The sequence below is a fragment of the Anomaloglossus baeobatrachus genome, chromosome 11 (assembly GCF_048569485.1).
Source record: "Anomaloglossus baeobatrachus isolate aAnoBae1 chromosome 11, aAnoBae1.hap1, whole genome shotgun sequence".
Classification (NCBI taxonomy): domain Eukaryota; kingdom Metazoa; phylum Chordata; class Amphibia; order Anura; family Aromobatidae; genus Anomaloglossus; species Anomaloglossus baeobatrachus.
Genome location: NC_134363.1, coordinates 148,643,015 through 148,665,769, shown reverse-complemented (window position 1 = coordinate 148,665,769; position 22,755 = coordinate 148,643,015). Strand labels below are relative to the sequence as shown.

General features: G+C 45.9%; 1 protein-coding gene across 1 annotated transcript; it reads right to left on the bottom strand.

Annotated features, from left to right (window-relative positions):
* Window positions 1-624: 624 nt before the first annotated feature.
* TAS1R3 (taste 1 receptor member 3) lies at window positions 625-22,272 on the bottom strand. Its single transcript, XM_075327326.1, has 7 exons — window positions 22,264-22,272; window positions 15,249-15,478; window positions 8,630-8,930; window positions 3,980-4,720; window positions 3,267-3,464; window positions 1,608-1,728; window positions 625-1,523 (listed from the first exon to the last, which is right to left on the bottom strand). The coding sequence occupies exons 1-7, from the start codon at window positions 22,270-22,272 to the stop codon at window positions 625-627; spliced, it is 2,499 nt and encodes an 832-aa protein (XP_075183441.1).
* Between the last annotated feature and the right edge of the window lie 483 nt (window positions 22,273-22,755).

Below are 22,755 nucleotides of genomic sequence, written 5' to 3'. Positions count from 1 at the left end.
CTCCTATTTATGCTGGTAGAATCCTTCTACCCATGCCAGCTATAGTTTGTCTATGTTGGTCTGTGAGGTTGTGGTGTCCCAGACTTACTGGTTAAAGTTGTGTTTATTGCTTGGTGCAGTTGTGGAGTTTACCCCTGTTGTTTTTTGTAGCTTCCTTCCTCCTCTTGTTTTTCCTCCTGAATCTCTTTTTGTCTTAACCTTTGTGTGTACGTGCTGTGTAACAGAGTTTTGGTTTTCCCTTGTCTTTCTTTATCTGTGGGTTTCATATCACTCCTTTCCTGTCCCTCCCTGAACATCAGATCATCAGATCAGGACTGGTCAGGAGTAAGGCCAGGAAGGAGACTCAGTCATCTCCACCATTAGGAGTATCCCTGAGGTTAGGGATAGCATTGGGTCCCCTAAATGAGGGACAGCTTAGGAGCCTCGTTTCCCCTCTATCCCATAGTCATCATGACATGTTGTAATGCAGAATCCGGAATGTAAATCTGCAACAAATCTGAGAAGTGTGAGCTTGGTCTATTACTGCTTCTTCCCATCCCTCCCCTTTTTCTTTCCCCCCCAAAAAAAGATAAATGCTTTTTTTTGTATGTAGAAACCAATTTATTGTGACAGGCAATTGATTCATTAATTATTATAAATTTTGAAATATTCTTCTGATGCCATTTCTGGTTTTATCAAAAGAATATAACATTTTGGAGCAAAATAACCCAACATTATACCAAAGGAACTCACCAGAGTCACAACCATTTGTAGCAAAAGTTGCTTTTCGTCTGTGACCTCAGCATAGACAGGAACAAAGACGATCCATATCAGTAAATAGGCCAGCGTGGAGAATGTGATATCTCTTGCCAGGCTGTACTGACCGGGGGGAGCTTGGGCTACACAATTTAACATGAAGGAGATGAGAGCAAGTATTCCATTGTACCCAAACATCAAGAAGAAGTTGAGAACATTGGTAATTTCACACTTAAGGTACTTATAGAGGAAAGTGACTTGCTCATTTTGGTTTAACGAGGGTGCGGTGAGTATGTACCATGTACAAAACAAGCCCTGGATGATGATACTAAATATCAAGATGGCCCATGTTCCTTTGATTTTTAGCCATTGGATATATTTTTGGGGAACATCTTTAAAATCTGTTACCAACATGACTTGGAGGGCTTTGATGGAGAATGTTGACAAGCAACACGTAAACCCCAGAGCTGGGAGTGGTTGCTGTAACTGACACACAAAATCAACAGGCTTACCAATAAAAAGGATGATACTCAAAGTGACAACCAACAAAGATAGGAGAGCGAAGGTGCACATGTGACCTCCGGAGGCTCTAACCAGTGGACTACCTCTGTGCTGAAAGAAGAGAACGATTGTTCCCAGGATCAGAGAAAGGAGGACAAAGGATAAGAGCAGAAGAAATATAACAGAGAGGTCTTTCCACTGTAGATACATGTAGGTTGGATTGCTACAGCTGGTGCTTCGAACATAAGACCACTGACCCTTGGGACATGACTGACATTGATATTCATCTGTAAGAAGAATAGTAAAAATTTGGTCAGTCAAACGTCATCCATACAGGTCTAACACTTCTCTGTACAATATTATTGGTTTACCTTCACTTGACTGAAACATTCCCTCTTGGCAATCAATGCAGTCGAAACAGCAGGAATGGGTTCCCTTCACTCTCCTTACTTGTCCTCGTAGACAGTTTCCCGAACATTGAGACTCTGGAACCTTTGAGAAGCAATAAGACCTTTTGATAAGCGCTCAATGATTAACCTCCAACTTTTTACCCGTTTTTCCCTGCCAAACTGTAATGCGGCATCCCTTCCTCTCGTTCCCTTGCAGGGATGCACATTGACTCATCACCGCAGCCGGATCCCTTGCTGCCTGGTGTCCCTGCTCACTCATCCACATGGGTTCCTCTGCTGCCCGCCACCCAGAGTCTGTACGCGTGTCACAGGACCTCGGGGAATGATCGTAGGGCCACTGACAGGAAGTGTCTCTCAGCCTATCGCTGAGAGACACTGGGTATTTAGGGCAATCTCCCACTAGGAGAGTTGCCTGTTCAACACCATAGTTCCTGTGAGTCAGTTTGTTTCACCTGGTCCTGTTCCGTCCTGTTACTGCCTGTCCTGTCTGTTCCCATCCTGTCCTGTATCCAGTCCTGTTCCTACCTGTTAGCACCTGGGTCCAGCCTGTCCTGCCCCTACCTGATCCCAGCCTGTTCCGCCCTGTTGGGTGCCTGGTTCTAGTCCTGTCCTGCCTGTTCCTGGCTACCAGCCCATCCTACTTGTTGGCATCTGGTTCCAGTCCTGCCAAGTCTGCACCTGGAGGCTGACTACTCTGTTGGCATTGGAGACTCTGCCTGCCCGTCCAGCCCTGGCCTTGCCATCTGCCTTGTTAGTGTCTTTGCCTGTCTGTCCTCCCCTGTTGGTGCTATAGACTCTGCCTGTCCATCCTGCCAGTGCTACCTGCCTTGATCCACCCTGGTGGTCCCTGTCTGCACTTGAGACTCTGTCCTTCCTGCTCCTGCGTCTGCCTCTGTCCTGGGGGTCAGCTGCCACAGTCCCGGTCCTCTACCCAACGTTAGGGTAGGCCTGGGGTCTCCCTGTGGTCCAGTGGGTCCACTTCAGCTTGCTACAGTACCATCCCCCAGGTGACGAGTATGACACAGATGTTTGGAAGCCACATGTGACCTTTTTGTCCCATGTATGAGGGTCTGCAGCTGTTGGCGTCTACAAAAGTTATTGGAGAGTAGACATACCAAAGATGTCAACCTATATAACACTTGGCACAGGAGTCCAACCATATCACCGAGGGTGACAGGAATGAGACTAGTTGACAATCCTCAAAATGCCATGGACTTCTGCTCTATCAATCAGGTACAAAATCTTTTACTCGTATTAGTCCATTTTTCGGTGGGGGTTATACGTATTTTTGTATGTTACTGTCACATAAACACTATGGTCACAATAGAAGGAAATGGAAAACATGTCCAAAAGTAGAAACCAAATGCTAAAAATGACAACACAAAACAAACTATAAAATAATCACAATATCTATAATACAAAAACACTTATTTGCCCACACTTTTTTCCTCCCGAAAAAAAAAGAAAATAACACTATCATTTGATTTCCTTGCTGGAAAAAAAACCAATGCTGGCCAAAAAAATATCTAGGATTAACATGGCCACCTGGAAATTTGTATCAACCACAACATCTATAGAGATTTAACCAGAGCTGCCATTTTTATTGGTTTCACAACTTACCACATTCATAGGGGTTCCCCAGTTAATGAGAGTACTATTCAGGTCCATTTCTGTGTTGTAGGATCCAATTTTGGAGAAGCCCATCAAAGACGTACTATGGGTCACTATATCATAGCCAGTATTAGGATTCCCACTACTGTCAAACTTGAACGATGTGTTGAAGATGGAGAAGTCCACGTTCTTCACCTTCTCCAGCAACTACCGAATTAAAAAAGATAAATAGGGACTTTTTATGCTTTTAGTTTCACCAGTTCATTGAGTGCAAATTGGCATTTTAGCAATGGGCATGAGGTACACATACATATTACTGTCACGGTCGTCTCTCTGCATAGTGAGACTAGTGACAAATTCAGGACTTGAGTCATTTTCCATTCTTGACTCAATATTGGTGTGTTGTTTCAGTGCAGCAGTGGGGCTAGCATCATTCACCTGCCCACTCACTAGCCAGGACCTTTGTAGGTTCTTTTCAGGGCTTCAGGTATTCCTGCTTAGCGACAGGTGAGGAACCTGTACAGGGACTGTCTAAGAATGCAGGGTACAGCGGCAGGTACTAGCCTTATTAGTCCTAGGGCCCTCTGTTGTTAAAGTGTCTATGGTGTACCCCTTGTTTGTTGTTGTGTATCCCCTGTTGGTGTGTGTTTTCGCTCACGCCAGACCTCCCCTAGTCCATGCCATGACATTTACACTAATAGAGAACATGTAAAATGGCTTACCTTCCACGCATAGATGTTAGAGTCTTGCTTGTTGCATTTCACAGAGGTGCAGTTTAGAAGTTTATGTAATGCGTGCGCCACTGCGTAAACCGCCATATATACGCTGTGTGCATGCAAAGCTGTGAGTGGGTTCAAGATGATTGGGACTTTATCAGGTTCTAGGGCGATGCTTTGGAAGCCATCATTGATGTTTTGTGTATATGTCTGTGAGATCATATTTCTTAAAAACATATCAAATCCCGAAACAGTATGGGCACTTGGAAAGAAACCAATGACTGTGCCGACACGTTCGATGCCCGGCAGGGAAAGAATACTTTGTGATAGGACCCAGGATGTACTTCCTATCCATACCCTTGTCATGTTGCGCACAATAACCTCCTTGAAGAATGCGACTGATTGAGTCAATGATGCAAACACCAGCACTACTTCCACATCAGTCTTTTCAATCTTGTCTAATATCTCCTCAATAACGGTACTGGTGTCAGAGGTGGAGAGGTACGTTGGAATTAGACCTTCATAAGCAAGGCAGATACCACTGGCCATGCCAAAAGAAGAGAACTGTCGGAGAGCAGTTTCGCCATAATCGTCCTCGCTGGCCACTGCAGCTATCCAATTCCATTTGAAGAATGTCATCAATGCCACCATACCATACACTTGCTTCTGATCACTTGGCACAGTTCTGTAGAAGGCTGGATAAATGCTTTTATCGCTAAATACATCAGCAGTCACGGAATAACTGATCTGAAAAAAATAAGCGCATATTGAAAACATCCTACTGAGATGTCGTCAAAAGTATTGACACCTTACCTAAGGGGACGCAATTTCCTCATACAATGTTTCTACCAGTACCTACACTCCGAAAGGGGATGTCAAATTCACAAAACCCATTTTAAAGAGGACGTCAAATGTGACCTATTTTTGTTGATATTTTATTCTTGCTGCTCCCCTTATTATTATTTTTTATTTTTTATTTATTTATATATTTTATTTAAATCTGCCATATAGTTCTAGAGATATGGGAGTTCTCATTAAGTGCTTTTTTATGGCCTTTATCAAGGAGTTGTGGTTAACAGAGTAATTATGCATAGGAGCCTGAATACACGCCCCTGAGGATCTTATGAACCACGCCCCCTTGCTAAAGAAATAAAATTGGCCATATTTTTTAAACTATATGTTGAATTTTGAAAAAAAAATGGACTACTCACGGAAGCATTATGACAAGGATGTGTCACTGGAGACAGTCATGTGGTTTTTGGCAATAAAATGCTCCCTGACTTTCCATTGTTCCTGCTGTCAGTATTCATTGGTATAGGTGGCTTTCCTGCTGGATTCATCTGTTTCCCTTTTAGACCCAGCAGGAGCTCGCCTTCCACCCAGCTGCTGATCATCAGTATTCTCTTGATGCTTAAATACCCCTTCCTTCCTTAGACTGGTGCTGGTGATTTTATTAAGTCTATTCTAGCTCTGGTTGCAAGCAGGTGACTTGTATTCCTCTGTGGTATCATTGCTGAAAACTTTGCTGAACTTTTACCTGTGTCATCTGTAGATAGGTAGTTCATGCTTTTTTCCTCCATGTGTCCTCCTTGTGTCATCTATAGTGTTTAGTGGGGTTGATGAAGAGCTCATCCCACCCATTCCCTATTTAGGGCCCAGCACTAGGGATACCTAGGGTCAGGTATCCAGCTCAGGGCATAGGTGCGGAACCTCTCTAGGATGGTGAGGGACCCCAGGGACCAGCAGTAGGTTTGCTCAGGGGTCACCCTTCACTAGTCACAGGGTTTCCCTCCCCTTTCGCGGATCGCTTGGTACTTCCTGGTACCTAGTGTGACTCTTTAGGAATAAAATAATAGCAAAAGCTGGGCACTTTTGACTTGCCAACAGGTCTTCTTTGAAATACCCTATTACAAACATATAAACTCTTGACTGAGCTTTTATGGGTTCTTTATGGGTAGAGTGAAATAAGCTGCTGTCAATGGCTTATCTGACGGGAAAACAAAAGGTTCATGATTTTGAATTTCCTTCCGATTTTGTCTTTTTTGAAAGAGGCAGGAGGCCGGTATACATGTTAGATTGACATCTAAACTCACCAAAATCGATGGCTTTGACCAACTATAATCTAATGTGTCTGAAGGCCTTTAGTCAAAGTTCAAAGCAAAGTACTTAGCCCATTAATACCAATGGGCATTGTGTATTGCATATTTCTCTTACTGCAGGAATTTAAAAGACTTGTTATTCAAGAGTTTAGAGTCAACCAACTCCGCATCGGGACAACTTGTGATCAGTTTGTTGTTGCGCCGGGGTCTCTGCAGAGACGACACTGACTTACTCACCGCCCTGGATGTTTCGTCCTTCCCTGCACTCCCCCAGCCATCCATGTGTGATTCTGCCACCTTCCCCACCCGGGACCTGTACATGCGCCACAGGGTTCCCAGGAGTGCACCTTAGGCTATGTGCGCACGTGTGCGCTCTGCACCGCACCGAAAAGGTGCGCTTCAGAGCGCAGCTGAAAAGCTGCGTTCTGAAGGGCATGGTGCCGGCGAGAACGTGCGCTCTGCCTGCAGCTCCTGCCATAGACAGAGCAGGGGCTGCCGGCAAAGCGCACGGAAGAAGTGACATGTCACTTCTTAGAACGCAGCGATTCGGGCAGCAGCCGAAGCGCTGCGTTCTAATATGCCACGTGCGCACGGCCCCTGCACAATCTCCATAGATTGTGCAGGGGACGCAGGACGCATGCAGTTACGCTGCGCTACAAAGCGCAGCGTAACTGCATGAATTACGCACACGTGCGCACATAGCCTAAGACGCGCGCATGCACACCGGCGCTCCTTCTAAAGGGCCGGAGTACTATTTCCAGGAAATGCCTCTCAGCCATAGGCTGAGAGGCATAGTGTATTCAAGGCAGCCTCCCATTAGGGGAGATGCCTGAGCAACGCCTTCAGTTAGATAGTCAGTCAGTCTGATACCTAACTAGTTGTCAGGTCCTGAGCCTCTGTCCTGTTATCCATGTGTCCGTCTCCAATACCTGCCTTCCCATACCTGCCATGCCCACCCACCATTCCTGTCCATACCCACCTGTCCAGCCTGCCTCAGTCACCCTGCCTGTACACATCTATTCCTATGTCTGTTACCTGCCCTGGGGGTCAGCTACCACAGTACCGGTAACTGCCCTGGGAGTGGTACCTGGTGTCCGCCTTGCGGTGGGCGCTTAGTTAGGCCCCACCCACTAAAGGGTAAGCCTGGGTCCCCCTGAGGTCCAGTGGATCCACCTATCCTGCTCGCTGCCCCTGCATGCAGCGGCCGTAGGCGTTACACTTGTCAATAAAGGACACTTTAACAAGTAGAGATTATCCAAAGCGGAAAATAAACATGAAGATGCTTATGATGAGGCACTACCAATGTAAAAATAATCAAATGCACACAAAGCATACTATATATGTTTACTTTATTGGATTTAATGGAGGTCATGAAGACAAAATACTGTCTTGCACACATTGTTCCACATTTATTATCCTTTTGAGTCACTGAAGAATTGCCAAGGAGGATGGATTTAGTTTGCCCTGCTGATTAATAAAATCAAAGAGTCGAGATATCTCGAATATTGGTATATTTGTCAACGTGTTTCAGACTCCATCTGAGTTCTTCATCAGGACAATCACATGTATTTGTGATATCTCGACTCTTAGGAGCACTTTGTACACTACGATATTGCAAGCCGATGCTGCGATGTCGCACGCGATAGTCCCCGCCCCCATCGAAGCTGCAATATCATGGTGATAGCTGCCGTAGCGAACATTATCGCTACGCCAGCTTCACATGCACTCACCTGCCCTGCAACATCGCTCTGGCCGGCGACCCGCCTCCTTATTAAGGGGGGCGGGTTGTGCGGCGTCATAGCGACGTCACACGGCAGGCGGCCAATAGAAGCGGAGGGGATGAGCAGGACGTAAACATCCCCCCAACCTCCTTCCTTCCGCATTGTCGGCATGAGCCGCAGGACGCAGGTAGGAGATGTTCCTCGCTCCTGCGGCTTCACACACAGCGATGTGTGCTGCCGCAGGAACGAGGAACAACATCGTAAAATCGGTCCTTCCGAAATTATGGAAATGACCGACGCTGCACCGATGATACGATTACATCGATTTTGCGCTCGTTAATCGTATCAAAAAGGCTTTACACACTACGATATCGCCTGCGACGCCGGACGTGCGTCACTTTCAATTTGACCCCACCGACATCGCACCTGCAATGTCGTAGTGTGCAAAGTGCCCCTTAGATTCCATTCATCAGAAGCGCAAAATAAATCCATCCTCCTTGGCATTTCTTCAAATCCTCCCTGGATTTTGCAGCAGCTGGTACTGTTTTACCTGGATAAGACCCTATTTCGCGCCTCTGCATTTTTTTAACTAGTACATTTTAGACACTGTTGCAACTGTGTCCTTCATCGGAAAGATGCAAGGCACAACAGTGCATGGAGCATTTTTTTTTTTACCCAAAGCGAAATGACATGTACAAAAATTTGTGACTTTTTGGACCCCAAAAATTAGTATAAAACCCTTAATAAATTCCCCTAAAAAATGAGCCAAGTGATAAGTAGTGTAAAGTTATACTTGATATTCCAAAGATATATGCCAAAAATTACTGTTATCTTACTTGTGGAATTAGAAAGGTGCTGAAAAACTTCATGGAGACGGTGGCTATCTCGACGGATGAAGGTCCGATCACAGCGAGAACTCGGGTTCTGTACTCGGTAAGGTTGCAGCTCACTTCCACGTCTTCTGTCCCATTTCTAGCTAAGAAAAGCAGCACAGGGTGTAGAATAGCTACAGAGTTAAGACAAGTGTCGTAGATCTCATAGCCCAGAGTCTCTCCCGGGAGCAAGACGGTGCTATTGTTGATTTCTTCCATAGCAAATTTCATTGCCAAAGCCTGGAGAAAACCCGTAGGATTCAAGCTGCAGCAAAAAATGTTTATTAAAACCAATAATTATTAAAAATGTTGTCTGTTTAATAAAACGTCTTAATAATTGTTTCCCGCCCCCCCCTCCCAAATTGATGACCTTGATATTTAATCAATGGTGAAGAATGGCTTCAAAGAGCATTTCCTCTTCTAGAGGACCCAACACATCCATGCATTATATATATATATATATATATATTTATATTTTCCCTGTTTCCCTGAAAATAAGACCTAACATGATTTTTACAGGATTTTTGGAGAATGTTTGAAATATAAGCCCTACTCCAAACATAAGTCCTAGTTACAGTCAGGGCCAGAGTTAGGTAGAGACAAACTGAATAATTTTTCCGGGCCCCACTTTCTTAGGGACCCCATTGTTTGTATTTCAACGTTAAGATTGTTTAAGGACCTTTGAGAACTTCAGTCATGTGACCATGATGTAAGCAAAGGTCCTTAATTGCAGGAGACTAAAAGACCTGAACAGAAGACAGGCTGGTATGCAGCACTGGCATAAGGGGGAAGAGAGAGCAAAATGGGCAATTTCACAGGGCCCCCATTCTCCTAGGTACCCCACCGTTTATATTCTGATGATAGCACTGTTTAGGGACCTTTGTGACATCACGTCATGTGACCAAAAGTCTCCTAATTGCAGGAATCTATAGCTGAAGAGTAGACAGATTGGAGAAAAAAATCTAAGGTCCTGTCTTAAGCGGGCTTTACACGCTACAATATATCTTACGATGCGTCGGCGGGGTCACGTCGTAAGTGACACACATCCGGCATCGTAAGTTATATTGTAATGTGTGACAGCTATGTGCGATTGAATGTTCATCGCATGCACGTCGTTCAATTCCTAAAAATTGAACGTGAGGTTGTTCAATCTTCCCGAGGTAGCACACATCGCAGTGTGTGACACCCCGGGAACGATGAACAGATCTTACCTGTGTCCCGCGGCTCCCGCCGGCAATGCGGAAGGAAGGAGGTGGGCGGGATGTTTACGTCCCGCTCATCTCCGCCCCTCCGCTTCTATTGGGCGGCTGCCGCGTGACGTCGATGTGACGCCGAATGTCTTTCCCACTCCAGGAAGTGGATGTTTGCCGCCCACATCGAGGTCGTATGGACGGGTAAGTACGTGTGACAGCAAATAATCGTTTGTGCAACATGGTCAACAAATTGAACGTGCCGCACATATGATGGGGGTGGGTACGATCGCATACGATATCGTATGCTTAATCGTAATGTGTAAAGCAGGCTTTAGTTTTGAGGAAACACAATATACAGTATGTAATTCCTCATTTCAACAATAGTAAAAAAAAACACTATAAATGAAGAAAATGTGGTTAAAGAACAACTAATTTTTACATTTCCAGTGCTCTCTTGTTCCCCTTTAGACTCACTTGTAACAATACCATGACCACTGCAGCCAATCGCTTGTTGCTGAACACACTAGCATCACCACTAATGCTTGTGAGTGGCTGCAGCAATCAAATGGATGTACGATATGGCGCCTCTGCAGAAAAAACAACAAAGGCCGCCGGAGACCACTAAGGAACAAGGTTTGAAAAGCTTGATTGTTGTTTTGTCTTCCAATAATAGCCCTACACTTGGGTTGTGCTTGGGACTGGTGTTTTCTGTTTTTTTTAATCCTTCGCAATTCCTTTAATTCTCAGTTGTGATACAGGGAACCTTCCAGTTGGCTGCGCCGCAGTGACATTTAACACAGCCTAACTGGTTTACAGCACTGAAATGTATATCTCTAGTGTTTACTGCCAATGTGTCAATTGATTTCCGAAAATGCTTGTGTATGTTATAACACGGCCGTTTCCCCTATTATCCGTGCTTAAAGAATCCTAATGTTCTTCTCTTTAGGGCTCATTGTTCCAGCTTCGTATAGTCAGCAGTAATACTGAACGAGTGTGCAGTTCTCTGTGTCGTAAAACTGAATGAGACGTCAAGGACAATCGGCCGGGGCAATAAACTGGTCTATAAGTTGCAAAAATTGTAAACGCTTTGAAAAGAAGACATCTAGAGTAAAGGCGGCACATGCGGTGACATTTTACATTTCTTCGGATTCAGTTCTAAATTAGGTTACTCTGTATACAATTTAATATTGTATCTGTATCACGGCCATATACAGGGCTGGCCTCAGCATCCGGCGCACCCGGGCAAGTGCCAAGGCCCTGGATCGCCGGGGGGTGCCAACTCGCCGTCGGCAGGAGCGGTGATGAATTATTGCGGCCCCAGGGCCGGTTTCCAGGGACCGCGGTGCTTGGGCCAGTAGCCGTACTTTTCTGCCTGCTGGCCCTTTAAATCCACACTTACACACAGTGGTCACTGCTGAACACTGTGTACAGGTGCATTGAAAATAATCTGTAGGCGGAGCTAGTAAACAGGGTTCTCCTGTCTCATAGATGAGCAGAGAGAGGAGCCACAACCTCAGCATCCCGCCGAGCTGTGTGCCGTCCCACCCCAGTGCTCTCTACCCCACCAGAGCTATATGTCCCCCCACCAGAGTGCTGTATGTCCCTCCCTTTGCTGTATATGTGGCGCCCTGGACAAGCCAGGTCATCACAGGTACTGCAACAACACACCCCACACCCCGAGATAGGCACATCAGTCACACACAAATCCTTGTTGCCTCCCTCCAGGGGCTGATGTTCACACCAGGTGGGGTGGAGCCAGGTGGTTGGCCCCACCCACTGAGGAGTTCACAGTCCTGGAGGCGGGAAAGGAAGTCAGTTAAGCTCGGGCAGAGTTGGAGTTGAGTTAAGGAGAGTGAAAGTGACAGAGCAAGAAGTGGTAGTTGAGGAGAAAGAGCAGACTGACCGTGTCCGGGTACGTGGCCCGGGCACCAAGAGCAAGGTTGGCAGACGGTGGTGGCCGTCTGCAGGAGAGGCCGATCGACGCAGAACCGTAGGACCGGGGACGGGAGGTGGCCCGCCGGTACCGAACCGGGGAGCGAAGAGAAGCCAGCACAAACCGGCAGGGCCTACGGACCCCGACCAGGCTTGGAGTCGCCGTTAACCCGGTCAAATCCATTAGCGACTGGAACCTCCGGGGTTTCCTAGCAGCAAAGACCCGATAGAAGGCAACCGTCCAAACCGAGAAAGGGAAATACAGCTGCCGCCACAGCTGGAATTCCCAGGGCCGGAGCCTGCAGGCAAAAGGGGCTGCTCCAGCACACATCCAAGCTGGAGAGCGGGTTACCGGTGGGAAGCCATCGGGACCGAAGACACACAGCAGGTGCAGGGAAAGGCAGCCACCACCACCCATCCGGGAGTGACCACCGCAGCCGGCTACGGGACCCGTCCATCCAGCCGTTTATTTTACCGGAGACTCTGTATTCATCATTGGCTGAGTGAGTACCACCGTGCCGTCAGGCACCGCGCTGCCCCCGCGACCCTGCACCTCGCCAACCCTGCCTCCCCCGACACCTCACCGGGCCCCAGGACCACCAACCCCCTACCCACGGAGGGGAGAAAAACATCTCAGCTGCTCCCTGTCATCGCTCCCGGGATCCCCGTTCAGAGCAGCGGTGGTGTCCCAATCTCACCACAAACCGTGGGTGGCATCACGGACCATACCCTCCAACCCCAAACCACCCCTTTCACTCACGGGCGAGGAGCGCCGCTCGAGTCCCCGGATCCGGCCCACCGCTCGAGCCACCGAGCAGCGGCCGAGCAAGCAGCAGCCCAGAGCCGGACCCAAGCGCGGTGAGCGCAGCGGCCCTCCTCCCCGCCCGCGACATATACAACCCCAGAACTTTATGTCCACCCACCCCAGTGCTGTATGTCCTCCAGAGGCTCTATGTCCCCCCCACCTCAGTGTTGTATACTCCCCAGAAGCTGTATGTCCCCCACACCAGTGCTTTATACTGCCCCAGAACTGTATGTCCCCCCACCCCAGTGCTATATACCCAACCAGAGGCTGTATGTCCCCCCACCCCAGTGCTGTATACCCCCCAGAGCTGTATGTCACCTACACCCAAGTGCTGTATGTCCACCCACCCCAGTGCTGTAGACCCCACCCAGTGGCTGTATGCCCCCCCACCCCAGTGCTGTATACCCCACCAGAGGCTGTATGTCTCCCTACCCCAGTGCTGTATACCCTCCAAGAGCTGTATGTCCCCCCACCCCAGTGCTGTATACCCCAGAGCTATATGTCCCCCACCCGAGTGCTGTATGTCTACCCACCCCAGTGCTGTAGTCCGCACCCACTGGCTGTATGCCCCACACCCTAGTGCTGTATGTCCCCCCCACCCCAGTGCTGTATACCCCCCCTTGAGCTGTGTGTCCCCCACCCCAGTGCTGTATACCTCGCAGAGCTGTTTGCCCCCCCCCAGTATTGTGTATGCTCCCAGCCTTCCCTGTAATGTATATACAGCAGTCTGTATACACTGTGCGCGGCCATGTTTGTTAGTGACTGCCATCAAGCAGTACGCCCTGCACAGCCACATGCCTGGGGGGAGACAATTGGGGGAGGTGAGGCTGCTGTTGGACTCCCCGTATTAAGAATACCTCTAATGTGTCTGTCTGTGTGCATGCATGACTGTCTATGTATGTCAGTGTGTATGACTGTTCATATATTTAAGTATGTTTATATATATACAGTATTTGTGAATTTGTCTTGAAATTTGTATATGTACATACACCTGTATGTGTACATATCTGTGTGTGTCTGTGTGTGTATGGGGGCCACTGAGACTCTTTTGCCTGGGGCCCACAAAAACCTGCAGCCGGCCCTGGCAATATACTCTATCAGGTACTCTTCTAGAACACAGTCTATTAGGCAGAACAGAGAACCAACTATACATTACACCATTTGTTTCACTGGCTGGTAAGTTTGGCTCTCAATGACTCCTTTTAATATACCCAAATTTATTGGTGTCATAAAGTGGGATCCTTGCTAATATTTGTTCTCAACTGGGTATTCTCAAATTGTCTCTTGAGCAGCTCAGAGTGCTGTAGTCTCCTTACTTCCTGGTTTCTTGTAGGGCGTGCTCTCCTCCTTGAGTGATAGCTCTAGCAAATAGTAGAACTGTATTATTAGCAGAACAACAAAGCTCAGGACAAGTTTTGCTGTAACACATTCAGCTATCAGTGGTTAGTTCTGAGTCTACACTATTATTACTATATTCACTCATAGAGATAACAGGGCATTTGAATAAGCACACAGCTGCTGATCGCAAGAGAGTCTTGGTTAGGAGGACAGCACTAAAAGCTGCAGGGCAGTTGATTTTGCAGATTTATCATATTCAGAAACTTTGAGGGAGGGTTGTGAGCAGCCAGCTTCTTTATAGAAATTAATGAGCTGGATAGAGGTGGCTGGGATGTTAGGAGTCAACCCCTTCTCATAGAAATCAATGGGTTGGATAAAGGTGGCTGGGATGTTAAGAGTCAACCCCATCTCATAGAAATCAATGGGTTGGATAGAGGTGGCTGGGATGTTAAGAGTCAACCCCTTCTCATAGAAATCAATGGTCTGGATAGAGGTGGCTGGGATGTTTGGGGTTAACCCCCTCTCATATAAATCAATGGGCTGGATAGAGGTGGCTGGGATGTTAGGAGTTAACCCCTTCTCCTGGAATGTAACTACTGCACACTCTCAGCCAGGCACTCTCAGCCAGTCTCCATGGACACAAGTTATACACTAAGTAAGATAAAAGCACTCACAGGAGCAGAATAACAGCAAAAAGAAAAGGTAAGTCAATTGCAGACTTGCTTATTTTAATGCTGTCTAGCTGATTCAAGCTATTTGAAAACTTGAGAATACCCCTTTAAGGATTTAACCATCAGGTGGAAACAGAAAATTCTGTGAGACCCACCAACCGGGTCCACAGGGGTCTCCGGTGAAGCAGCTGCACCCAACTATATAACTAGTTAAGAAGTGGTCATGATTAAGCTTAATAGATGGTGCCACATAATCGTCTCTCTTTTCAGTCTGCAACTGAATGCAGTAATTATCGGCCACCATAGATGTCTGTTTAGGGTCAGCAGTTCCTCCCTAATATAAGGGTTACATGCATGGAACCATCACCCATAAGATAATTGGTCTAAGAAGGCAATATTGAGGTTTCATGTATTATCTATCCATGGCATAGGTAATAAGTGATTGACTGGTGACCACTCGGTTACCACCAATGGCTAGAAAAGATGACCACACCACAAAAGTAGGCTTCAGTATTTCCATAGACCCTATAACCATGGCTCCTTTCAACAGCCAGAACAGTTGTGGTGGGAAGGGATAGGTGACCAGGTCCCTCAATCATGCAATCGGCAATCTACTGTCCATACGGAGTTATTTCAAGTCTTACCTGGAACAGTTCAGAGGTTCTGGCTTCCAATGGCTTTCGAAGTCATCAACCTTGGTGTGAAAAGGAAACAAACCTCCAATCATGAATTCTCCTGGCTTCCTAAATATTTGGTAAGCCACAGGCTCAGAGGTCGTCAGCACGACCCTCTCATTAAACCTTAACAACAAGACGAGGTAGAAGATCATTACGTTGATGGTGGATGGAGTCAACAGATGACAATGGACTACACACTACTAGTGTCACCGTACGCAGCCTCATTCAGTATTATTGACTGAACACAATAGGTGGTAATATGATAGAGTCAATAATCTTTGTTATCCGCCAAGTCCTGTGTCACTGACCCTAATATTTGAGTAATTGAAAATCTTCGTCTTGCACTAGACAGTCAGAATTTGCAGTCAAATTGTGAGGTTTTCAGATATGACATCATTCACTGGAGACCTGAAAATAATGGAATACACAACTTACAAGCTAAGTTCAACGAAAGACACATGCACATTAAAAAGAAACAGCAAATTATCATCTTACTTGATGATCACTGGGGGGTTTTGGCCACCAGGATCCCTTGAATCTGGCTCCGAAATCCAGAGAATAAGGTTTTGCCCATCTTAAATTTAGGAAAGGTTTAGGAATCTTGTCCCATAGATAAGAGGTTGATTGTAATTTTGGGAAAAACCCCTTTAACAATAGCTAAAGGTCGTGGATTCATATGCATGTCATCAAAACAGAAGAATTCAAGCGTAGTCAGGCAGGTAAAGATCATGGTGGTGTCATGTGTGGTCTGGATCCGCTACTAGCATGTCGGACTCTGTCCTCACTACTGAATCCAACAAACAACCTATCATGCGCTACCCGGATCGGCACCCACAGTTGCTACTACCAGGCTGGACTCTGTGCACACTTCAGAATCCAACAGGCAACCTGCATTCTATATAGGACCTCTGCTGTGCCGGGCGTCGGTTGTTTTATTACCATGGCTTTAGGCCTCTTTCACACATCAGTGAAAAAGACAGACGTTTTTCACTGACGTGTTAAAAACGCATATGTCCCTCCGTGTGCCGTGATTTCATGGCACACGAGTGTTCTCCATGTGCAATCCGTGATCCATGATAGCATATGGAGATCAGGTACTCCAAAGTCACCTGTCCACGCTCCTGCTGTCCGTGGTGCTGAATCTCCGACTCTCCTGTGACCGGCCGCCGCTGTCTCCCTTCTGCAGCTACTTCCGGGTCGGCTGTGCAGTGCATAACTGCATATGCATGAGAATAATTAGCTGGGATGGAAGCAGAGACAGCAGCGGCCGGAGACAGCATCGCTGGTGACGGGTTTGTTTAAAAAGCTTTTTATTTTAAATGTACGTGTTTTTCTGGTATGTACAAACTGTGCGTTCTGTGTGAAATTAGTGATGCCAGAAAAAAACGGACATGTCTCCGTGCGGAAACACGGACACGTGTTTACGCCGCACAAAGACACGATCAGTGAAAAATCTCTAATGTGTGCGCAGACCCATTGATTTTTATCGGTCTGCGTATATCCATGATTCTGGTACGTATAAAAATTGTCACTGACGTGTGAAACAGGCCTTAGGCATGTTAGGAGTGAATGCCTCCTGGAGCAGTGTGTGGCTACTCAGAGAACCAGGTTGCTAATCACCATCTTCGGCTGGTCTTCTCCCACTTAAGTCTGGGGAATTTTCTAAGTTATCACTGAAGATAGTATTTGCTTAACTGTTGCGATATCCCGCCATCCGTGGCGATCTTCCTTTTGGTGACCAGCAACTTGTTGTTTGCGCTATATGAAAAGTTCCTTGTGGTGACTTTCTCCTACCCCTTTAGTTTATCCCCTCCAGTGTCTTATTGTCTCCCCTCTGTGCAAATTTGATGTGTGCGTGAGTTTCAGCTTTACCCCCTTGTTTTTGTCTTGTGGGAGGTTTAATACTTTCTTTCCAGCCCACCCGTAGGTAAGGGTGTGTGGGGTACTAGGTCAGTGCCAGACAGGAGACAGGGCCAGGTCGAGGGCCCAGACCTCCCTACCTTTAAGGGTACCTCCGGGGTGTGGGTGAGCGCAGGAGCCCCAGTCTTAGGGCCAAGTCTCCCTGTGTCCCCTAGTCACATGTGACAGGCAGGCATAGTTCTCATACAACCGTAGACACACATCAGGCCATGGTAGGCAGCCGATTGATGGACAAGGACAGAAAATGTGTTAAAGTCAATATCCCAGTAGACAAACTAAAGAACACCTTTGTAATATGCAGGGACTAAAAAAAGAACCTCAAGAAATGAGCATTGGGGAAAGGAACCTTCAAAAATCCTGGCAAGATATTGACTTGGAAGAAGGGCATGCACTGGCCACTTAAGAGAACAGAGGGAAAAATGGCCAGTACAGAGTTTTTAGCAGAAAGGCAGTGGCGGTGAGCAGCAGGCCATGTTCAGAGTCCATGATGGCGACAACAGACCAATTTTGGAATGTAGCCAGAAGTAAGCATATCACATACTTGTGGTCACATGACTTTTCGGTCTAGCACCGGAGAATCCTGACAGTGCACACTGTTCATGCTGTGAAGTTTCACAAGTCTACAGTCACATAGAGTGACTGCAGATTTTCGTGTTAAACCTGGACAACCCATTTAATATCTGGCTATATTATGAACATCAAATTGTTCTTCTTGAGACAAATGTGTTTTTTTTATTTAATCCTTCAATGCCAAATTGTGTGCCACATCCCCATAACATACAGAAAAGTGTGCGAAACAGGGTGGTTTTGAATGGTTTGATAAGTATATAGGATTCTATGGAACTTAACGGGAATATGTCAGCAGATTTTTGCTATGTAATCTGAGGACAGCATGATATAGGAGTTAAAACAATGAATTCAGGGATGTGTCACTTACTAGGCTGTGTACTGTTGTTTCCACACAATGAAGGATTTATCACCAGCAAATTATCACTGCTTGGACCACCAGACTCAAGAGCAGTAGTCCAACCATGCCCCCCCACTGATAAGCAACTCACAGTCAATAGACAATGTACACAATGAGCTGTGATTTGGGCGGGATTAGCTATAAGAGATGCATAGCTGGAATTAGGGTCTCTTTTCCTACATTATGCTGCTCTCAGATGAGGTAGCAAAAACCTGATGACAGATTCCCTTTAATGGTAGAGTCGTTTCCCTCTCAGGGATAAAGGAAGGAATTCGGACTTACATTGGAGACCGCCTAGGAACTGTTTTACTTGTGAAGATGCAAGCACTGCGGTGACAGAGTCTTACAAGAGGCAACATACTTGGTGGTTATAGGTTTTCACACTAGGCAACAGTTTGGTTTAAACACATGAATACAGTTGGTAATAACAATGGTGGGCTAACACGTGCAACACTGTTCACAGGCTTGTGGCAATCTCCTTGGCAGCTCCCAGGTTGCTCTAGCATAGTCGTTGGGTGTACAGTCTCTCTATGCGCTCTCTCAGTGCTTGCTTCAGCCCCTCTCTCAGTCACCTCTCTTTGGCAGCAATGCACTGCTGTACAATTCAATTACTAGGGATGAGTCCTTCACACCAGTCTCTTCTCCATCATTGACGTGGTGTTCTCCTTTACAGTCAAGTACCAGATTTCACACTACTCAGGTTTTTCTCCTTGCCTCTTGTGGATGACTAAATGTCACCTTAATGGCATATGCACTCTTCATTCACTGGTATAGGCATCTTTGCTTTGCTCTGTGGTAGCCTCTAATGGCGGCACTCTAGTGCAGGTGGGCTGGTCTCCTCCATCTGGGACAATCTAACCCTACTGCAGTACAGGATGGAGCCCTTTACTTGCCCCTCTGTGGCCGCTGTATATCCCTGGTTACACAGCTTAATAATTAATTCTACTTACCCCTTGGCAAGTTTTGACAGTGTGCATTATGCACACTATGAGGATTCCCCTCAATTGCCAGATCCGTTAGGTGGTCACATGACTGCCAGTATTCAATTTGTCAACTAGATTCTCATCTATTTTTCTCAAGAGAAAATTGAAAGAATCAGATGATAATCCAGCTGGCACGTGTCTGCCAGTATATAGATTGCATACTGCTGGTCACATGATGGCCTACTTAATCTGGTAATTAAAGAGAATCCTGACAGTGTGTTTAGTTCACACTGGGAGGATTTGCCAATCTGCAGAAATGTATCTCAAGCCTGGAAAACCCCTTTATCAATTAAAGGACATAGCACAATGCTTGCTCTTAATGAGTGGCACCTTGGATCTCTTCTGCTTCTACCAGTGGAATGCTATCTGGGCCTACTGACTATAAGCGTCATCGGCGCATGCGCAGATGATAAAAAAAAAATTCAATCTGCGTATGTGACGATATCACTCATAGCTTTTCTACAATGTCTTCAATAAAATAGCGCCAGAGCCCTTGGTATGCGCATGCGTTGCCATTTTAAGGAAGACATCATTGCACTTGCAATGCGCATGCGCCATCAACAGCGGCAATTGCAGTGCAGCGTGTAATTTACATAAAGAGAAGGGGGCAAGTCAGGAGGACACAGAATTTACACAAAGGATCCGACCCATATAGGCCCGCCCCGCTGCACACGTCAATCAAAGAATGCACCAACTTCAGGACCTTTGTTAACGTTTTTTCTTCAATCAAAGATCCAATCTGAAAAGTGAAGGTATGACTTTAATCACCATGCGGCATCGCCAATGATGCTGGGTATTGAATAGCATATTAGTACGCCCCTGTGAGCGTGCTAACAGGGTACGAGGGCGGACTAATCAGAGCAACTAAACACTAGTCCCTGTGCTCATTAGCATATCATAAAGGATCTTTATAAATACTTTTTCTATGGATCTCTTTATCTATGCTAGTGTATACAGGGACGGGTTATGCAGGGATTAGCAATATACACCCAGAACTGCTCGTGGCTCTGTGTGCATATTATACCTGACAGGTTCCCTTAAAGCAGCATTAATGAGACCTGATCATTATCACATTCTGGATTATTGAAAACATACAAAATTATATATATATAATAAACATTTCTTAATTAAAAGCATAGAAGACAATCAAACGCACAAAATATATGACCCTAGTTTTGATTTTTATTAGTCACCAAAATTGTACTTTGATTAATTGCTCAACTAGAAGCCGGATTACAGCAATTTTCCTATATACAGCACATTTTTTACAGGTTTTTAAGTAAGGTGCCTTCATAAGTCAAAAAGATCACCTACCTGATTTCAGGCTGAGCGTTAATAAATATCACAAGAGCACTAATAACTGTCATAGGATCCGCTACGACTCTCTGTATTGGAGGAGCCAGGACACTGGATGCCGTATACAGAGTAGATTGAGTCTCGCTTTGCACATCATTTCACCATATTTGCATAAAACAGACAGGTTTTTTAAGCCTCATTTCAGTTTTGCATGCTCTCCAGCTTATTTGAATGCTTTATTTTCATAGTCTAAGGCAAACAGGGAACTTTACCTCGGTGTTTACATATAAAGAATAATATATGTACTGTATATGACTAGCAAGGGGCCACCTTAAAGGTTCAATTCCAAAAAAGTTAAAGGGAATCTATCAGCAGGTTTGTGCTATGTAATCTGTAGGGGTTGAGACCCTGGTTCCAGTGATGAGTCACTTATTAGGCTGTTTGTTGCTGTCTCAATTAAATCAGCAGGAGACTATCACTACAGGATTAGGTGTCTCGTGCCTATGTATGTAGTGTATACATAAAGCTGCCAATTAGTGGTGTGGGCAGGGTTATACAGGGCTCAGCATTCAGAGCACTGCTAGATCTACAGTAAAGAAAACTATGATTTTATCAGAACTGAAGCATGCAGACCAGCAAGAGACACATCGCTGGAATCATCAAGGTTTCAGCCCCTACATCATGCTTCTGTACTGGGTTTTAGAGCCCCCAGCAATGTAAAGTGTATGGTCATGGAAAGTGTGATGTGGATAATAATTTGTAGTGGAGTATATTAATTAGATAAGCTTTAGATTAAGACATAGGTTTTAACAGATATAGCAGAGTGGGGAATGTTAAGTAGGATGTATTGTAAGGTAAAGGTTTAGGATGTAATTTGTAAGCAGTAAATACAGGATTGTCATGTAGATAGACTTTTTTTAGCAATGGAAACAGTTAATGTCAGTTTCAGCTCACTGGTCGGTGGAACTAGTGTTGAGCAGAGTGAGAGACTTCCTGGTTACAGAGAGCTGGGAGTCAGTTCTGGAGTTTGAGTAAGAAAGGACATGGCTACGGTGTCAGGGCTAGTCTCTGGGAACCCTAAGGTAATCTCGAGAGATCCATAGCCTACAGCTTACCCCGGCAGGCTCAGGGAAGTCATACGACTAGACAGCCGTTGGGGGCCCAGAAGCGATTGACTGTGTGAGGAAGAGGGGGAACAGAGATGCAGGTGCCCAACAGCTTAAGGACGAGATCCAAGATAGTGGGGATAGGTCAAGAGAGCGTACTCAACAATAATATAGACAGCAGAACCGTCAGAAGTGAGGCCATGTCTGTCATAGTGCTGTGTAGAATAAGGTAAACAAGTTTGGTTTGCAGAGAGAAATCTGGTGTTGCGTGTTTTACTACTTTGTCTACAACGGGGATCGGCAGCGGGGCGATGGACACCGGCCTGAAGAAACCAGCAAGTGTTGCACCACCCGCCCAAAGTCATACATGCACATAGGGCTCATTGGTGAACAAGTCTGTACAGCCTTCCTTCACTTCTCTTAGATTTCATAGCAAAACCTTGCTGACAGATTCCCTTTCTTAAAACAAGACGTCTTTACTCAAAAAAACAGCAAAACATCTGCTCTCTCGTTTTGTGCACCATTAACTTCAATGGCGCTAAGTTGCAATGTTAGCCAATGTACAGGCAATCCGGTGTAGTGAGGCAGAGACGTAACTGCAGTTCTTGACGTATTGACAGAAGTATTTTGTGGCGTAATCGGTCGGTCAGGGCGGCTCCACCACTTCCGTGTGAGATTGTGTTTTTGGCTTAAAGAACTTGGACTCTTACTTTTGACATATCCTCGAGAATGAACTTTACTGCATCGAGCATGTAAAATAAGGAAAATGCTTCTATATTTTTTTTTTCGCTCTTTAATCACGAGAATAATTGAATTTGGAATCTCACCCATGTATAAGGCTATTAACGTGTATGTTATTGCCCGCTGGTTACATTAAAGTACAGCCAGAGTGGTTGTATATCTGTCTTTTTGGATTTTCCATTATACTTTTTTAACGAGTACGGTGGACTCAGTGGTGAGCTCAAGTGAAGTGACGTGTGGGTTGAGTGTGGTGCCAGTAGCTTTTTGCATATCTATGCTTTTTTGCCTCTTCCATGCTCTATGGGCAGTGCCAGTTTGGACATAAAGGGATGTCTCACACCAAATACAACTTAGGGTGGCTTTACACGCTACGAGATCGCTAGCCGATGCTAGCGATGGCGAGCTTGATAGCACCCGCCCCTATCGTTATGTCGATATGTGAAGATCGCTGCCGTAGCGAA